A 5,760-nucleotide genomic window follows, 5' to 3' on the forward strand; every position below is an offset into this window, starting at 1 on the left:
TTGCCCCCCCCCCCCCCCCCCCCCCCTCCCCCTTCCTTGACTATCCACACGAGTACACGTGTCCGACGACCAAGCCGGCCTTCTCCAGTTTGAGCAGGGCCCACTACTTGCATGTCCGATTTAAAGAAGCCCGCCCCCTTCTTAATGCCACCCGCCTGCCATGATTGTTGCTGCAAAAGTACAGATCCCTCTAGTTGCCGAGATAGTTGCGGATAGCGCCCTGCAGGCGCGTCGCGCCCTCGCCGAGCACCTGCGTCAGGTTGTCCAGGTCGTCGCCGGCGGTGATGCCAAACTTGCGGATGAAGTCCTTGGCGGCGCTCTCGAGGTCGCCGTAGTCCTCGGTCGCCTCGTCCTCCTCGGGCCGGCCAAAGTAGGCGTTGGAGGAGATGGCGGTCGCGCCCTCGAAGCCTTGCAGACGGGTCTTGGCCTCGGCCTGCGCGCTGGGGTCGTACGAGCCCTTGCCGAAGAACTCGTCCGAGGAGATGGCCTTTTGAGAGCCGAACTTGGTTCTCGCGTACTTCTCATCGTCATCTATGACAGACTCGTATTAGTTTTCAAGCTCAAGCCTCAATGACAGTCAGTCCCAAAAACAAAAAAGCTCACCCTCAGCGGCGGCCTTGATAGGACCCACGGAGCCGAAGCCACCCGCGCTCTTCTTCTGTGTGGCAGGCTTGCTGCTGCCGACCTGGCCGAACCCAAGTCTGCCGATACCCATACCGAGCCGCTCCATATCCGATGCGGACTTCTCGCGGCTGTGAGAAGCACTGCCGTAGCCTCCCCGCGCGGGGCTCACGGGAGTGGGCGAGACGATGCTGCTCGCCTCAGCCTTGCCAGCCGCCTTCGTCGCAGCCTCGTCCTCGGCATTGGGGTCATATCCCAGCTTCTCGATGCGTTCGGCCTCTTCTTTTGCCTTTCTCTCGGCCTCGTCAAAGTCAATAAAGTCGGCAGTGACCTTCTTGACGCCGAGCTTGGGGGCCTTCTTTGCGCCGAGGATGCTAGCCTTCTTGGGACCTGTGCCCGGGGTCTTCTTCAGGGCGGCAGAGTGGGTTATGCGACTGGCAGCAGGCTTGTTGTCGGTGGAATCGGTCTTGGAAAGTGGTGAGCTGGTGCGAGCGATATCCTTTCCACCGTTGGCGCCCAGGAAAGGAGAGGGGGTTCGGCCGACAACAGGCGGCGTGGCAGTTCGTGAGACAGGCGGGGTGGGCTTCTTGATAGCGGGCTTATCCCAGGAGGAAAAGAAGTCGTCGTCCGGCTCGCCTGCGGGAGTGTTGCTGCCCTCGTTGGCATCGCCATCCGTGATGACAACCTCGTTTGGAAACCTGGCCCTGGTTAGCCTCCTAATATCAGAAGATTGATAGCTGTTGAATTTGAAACATACTCCTTGGCATCCCTGGCTGCCCTCTTCTTAAGCTCCTCCTTGTATTTGGTCGCCGCGTTGGACTGGTACTTGGTCTTGGGGTCCTTGCTGTTGAGAGCAGCAGAACCGCCGTTCTGCTGGAAAAACTTGGTGGCGGACTCGTTGCCACCGACCTTCATGACACGGAGCTGGTCCCATTGCCACTCTGCAAACCGCGTTAGCGATTCGAAGCCTCTTCTTCATGTGCGTCGCGCATGGTCAAAACTCACGATCGAGGTTGGTAGACCGCACGAAGGAGATGTGGACACCGAGGTTACGGTGGTTGGACGAGCAGTCGAGGCACAGATAGATGCCGAAGGGGACAGATGTCCAAGTCGGGTTCTTCTGTCCGCAGTCGAAGCAGACCTACATTCCGGGAGGGGAGAGAGTTAGCCATTGTTGTTCGCTCGCTGTCAAGGGCAGGCCCAGGTTCGGTGCAGCCCATTGGGGAGGAGATGCACATGCCTTGTTGGCGGGCTTCGACTTGAGCTTCTCGAAGATCTTCTGCGACTGCTGCTTTGTCGCAAGGGCGGCCATCTTGGCTGAATCTGCACAAGAGATATACAGGCGTTGGCAGGAGGAGGGGTCCGTGGCGAACAGGCTGGTGTCTTTGTGAGTCTGCGATCGAGGCGTGAGTGTGCTTCAATAGCGTGTTCAAATCCGTGGGGAATGGGACGCGGCCGGCACTCGAGAAGATGGCGACCTTGGAAATCGCGGGCCTTCAGGAGACAAACTACGGCCACATTTTCGACTCGAAGTGGGCAGGGTGGCATGAAGCCTGCCGCTAGAACCGATACAGGCTAGCGTGTCCTCCCCCACATTCGCAGCTCCCGGCGAAAAGCTGTACCAGAACTTGCAGAAGCTTGAAGCCCAGTCTGGAAGAAGCCGATGCTTGAATGTGTCCCAGGTCAGGCTTCGAACAACCACAGCCAGCATACTTGCTCACCTCCAATCGCTCTGCCGGAAGAGCGATGGGCGCATCCAGACTTCCAAGATGAAGCCAGCCACCCTTTCCGTCGCCCGATATGCCAACGCGCTCAGCAGCCGGACGGGGTCTCCCGCGCTCCCGCTCCTGCTGCAGCGCTCGTATGCCACCCAGCAGGGCGTAGGCGGCTCTTCCTCGTCTTCTCCCAGCGCCAAGCGACGAGCTGTAACGCCTTTCAACGACGACGGACACGTGCCCTGGACCGACCTGTCTGCCGGAGAGAAAACAGGCCGGGCGGTGCAACAGACGTTCAACCTGGGCATGGTCGTTGTTGGTCTCGTGCTCACGGTACTTCTCCCCACCCGCCCTGTCGTAAGACAATGGGTTGCGATGCTAACATGGCCACCAGACCGGGGTTGGGTATCTCCTCTACACCGAAGTCTTCTCTCCCGATAGCAAAGTGTCGCATTTCAACCGGGCCGTCGACCGTATCAAGAAAGACCACCGCTGCCTCGAGCTCCTCGGCGACTCCAAAACCATCTCGGCCTTTGGTGAGGAGACATATAACAAGTGGAGAAGGGCCAGGCCTATTGCGTATGTACTCTCTGTCCTGCTCCAGGATCGGGAGCGTGCCGAGGATGCGAGCTAAGTGAGGAAACAGGTCATCGGTCCAGAAGGACCCTCAGGGAAATGAGCATCTCCTCATCCATTTCAACGTGGAGGGGTCTCGCGGCCGCGGCGTTGCCAACATACACATGATCAAGCGAGCCAACGGCAGTGACTACGAGTACAAATACTTTTATGTGGACGTCAAAGGTCACCAGAGGATTTACCTAGAGAACGCCGAGACATCGTCCAAATCTGTCGACGGCAAGACGAGACTATTCGGCATCAGATGGAACTAAATGCCCAAGTTGTCGGATAACGGCACACATCGGGAAGCCATCTCGTGTACTGTCGGTGTGTACATTATCTCAAGATACCCAACATGAAGAATTATCGTAGGAGTGTTGAAAGGCTCTTATTTATCTCGGCCTTTACCAGAGTGTGCCATGATCTATTCGCTTTTCCCCCACGAGATGTAACCTACAGTTTTTAATTTACAAAGAGACTGAATCGAGAAACATCTGTCCCGGACAGGACTATACACTTACTTGACCACAAACTCCGTGCCCAGTTCCCAAGTAAAATCTCCACAACACGCATCAGACAATCTTGCCATGAACTCCCCGCACAATCTGCCATGTAGAGTCCTCAGTTGCTTGGACCTTACTCACCTTGGCAGTCTCGCCATCCCGTACATACACTCAGGCCATCTCCTCCCCCTCCATCTTGGAGATCCACTTGTTCATCTGAGAGTACTTCTCCTCAAATGTCTTCTCGAGCTTCTCGCAAGCGGTCCACATTGGGTCTTTCTTTGTCCAGTAGGTGTAGCAGTTGGAGAAGATCTGCCGCATGTCGCCGACAAACTCCTGCTCGTCGCGGTATTCGTGCCGGTCCATTTTGGCCTTCATCGTGCCGAGGTCCATGGGTCGCGTGATCTTTTGCAAGTAGTCCGGGACGCCGTCCATGTGCGGATCAACGGGCTCCTTGAAAGGCCCTACCAATCTCGTCCAGAAGCCTGTTGAGGGCAAAAGTCAGTTGACGAGGCATGAAAAAAGATGTCACGGACGAGGAATGAGAAACATACCAGGACCAGATAGCATTCTAGTCAACAGGTCGGCGCAGAAGTTCATCTTCTGGTCCGTAGAGAAGGGCTGGTCGCTAACAAACGACACGGTGGATCGTTTCTTCGGCGGCTTGTGGGCAGGAAGCGATGTTCGAGGCTTCTTCCCAGTGGCCGCTGGCTTCGGCTGTGTTGATGCCGAGCCGTTAGGCAGTACATCAGAATGCCGGGCCTTCTTCTTGGTGCCTGTAGGCGCAGGAGTCTCTCCCTCCTCCAGGTCTATGCGGTGGACATTTTTGTGGTGGCCTTGGGGATTAGCCTCGGGGAGAGGCTTGCCGCCCTGAGGAAACGGACTCCCGTCGAGAGAGCTCATGGTGACGACGAGCTCGCTGAGGACCTCCTGAGGCAGGGACTTGGCGAATTCCTTGCGAGATATACTAGAGCGCATGTATTCCGCGGCCCAGGACAGGAGGAGTTTCCGAATCGAGGAATCTTCGGGTGTATCGTGCCACACTTGCACCAGCAATGGAGTCGATGGTATCGTCTCAGTGACTCGTCTACATTCCGTCATAGCCTCGAGAGTAGCGTCACAAAGTCCGTCAATGCCGAGTTGGTGGCCCAGTTTCCAAAGTTGGATCAGGACCTCATATGGTGGTAAGGTCTCGAGAGTGGGGAAGACCTTCCCTGTGTAGAGATAATTTTGTGCGTAGGCGAAGATCTCGGCAGGGGTATCTGGCAGCTTGACAACGTACTCGATGGAGTCTGACGAGCTATGAACCCGAAAGTACTCCCTGTAGTACTTGGAGCGAGCACATAGATAATCCATCTGCATGCCGTATGGGTGTTCTTCTGGGCCAACCAGGATGATTACGAAGATGGGATGCGGGTCCCTGCAGGAGGGCAATTAGCACGACACGCCCGAAGTCGGTCAGAAGACTGCTAGCGGACTTACAGCCATGAGAAAGGTCCCGGAGGCGCAGCCAGTTGAGCATCCTCGGCTGGTTGGGCATCCTCGGGAGGAGCTGCGACTGGAGGTGCGCCTGAGTTTGCGGCTGGGTCTGCGGCTGGGTCTGCGACTGCAGCAGCGACAGGGGCCGCCGCAGCGGATGGCGCCTCAGGAGGAGCAGGGTCAGCCATCTTAAGGTCCAGCCTGTCGCGTATGGATGTGGTTAGCTGATGCTGGATGAGATGTTCGGATGAAAGGGGGCGAATGAGGATGGAATAGATGGGTTGGGAGATGTGGTTTCTAGCTTGGGTTCTGGTCATTTATAGCTACATCGGACGCCACTTGCCATCGATGAGTGCAGACTGACCATTCACATGAGTGAAATGTCAAACAACTTGAGCGACTGAATGAAGGGGTTCAATGAGCGGCAAGGGCCCTCATGCGAACTCACTTTTAGCATTCACTGCTTTCCGGGCTGAAGGCTTGATGCATTCGTCTGCGGTGGTGAGTTGATGGATGGGCCTGGAGCTCGTCAGCTTTGTCAGTCGATGAGATTGAGGCCTATGCCAGCCGTCGCACAGCCAGTAGGTTTGAAGACAACTCACAGTGAATAAAACGCGTCAATCTCGTGCACCGACTGTCCAGGTCATGGACAATTCTTGGAGAGGATGGCTTTGGTGAATTCGATGCGGTTTGATGTCTCATCAAAATCTGAGACTTTGCCAGACCGACCTCCACTGGTTCATTCAGGAGATGCACATGAGCTGATGAAGCTAAAATTTGTTAGCGCTGGTTGGGGAGCTGGACTGGACTGTCGAGACTGTCCA

The 5,760-nt window shown here is 56.3% G+C and overlaps 2 protein-coding genes across 2 annotated transcripts; one reads left to right on the top strand and one right to left on the bottom strand.

Moving 5' to 3' along the window:
• Window positions 1-2,390: 2,390 nt before the first annotated feature.
• On the top strand, window positions 2,391-3,226 carry E0L32_007262 (uncharacterized protein; the record flags this gene model as incomplete). The annotated part of the gene is made up of 3 exons (XM_031141986.1): window positions 2,391-2,693; window positions 2,731-2,915; window positions 2,983-3,226. The coding sequence occupies 3 exons, from the start codon at window positions 2,391-2,393 to the stop codon at window positions 3,224-3,226; spliced, it is 732 nt and encodes a 243-aa protein (XP_030993670.1).
• Window positions 3,227-3,628: 402 nt separating this feature from the next.
• E0L32_007263 (uncharacterized protein) lies at window positions 3,629-5,124 on the bottom strand (the record flags this gene model as incomplete). The annotated part of the gene is made up of 3 exons (XM_031141987.1): window positions 3,629-3,942; window positions 4,012-4,877; window positions 4,940-5,124. The coding sequence occupies 3 exons, from the start codon at window positions 5,122-5,124 to the stop codon at window positions 3,629-3,631; spliced, it is 1,365 nt and encodes a 454-aa protein (XP_030993671.1).
• Window positions 5,125-5,760: the final 636 nt, after the last annotated feature.

The sequence above is a fragment of the Thyridium curvatum genome (assembly GCF_004353045.1).
Source record: "Thyridium curvatum strain D216 chromosome Unknown NODE_44_length_342116_cov_83.455874, whole genome shotgun sequence".
NCBI lineage: Eukaryota > Fungi > Ascomycota > Sordariomycetes > Thyridiales > Thyridiaceae > Thyridium > Thyridium curvatum.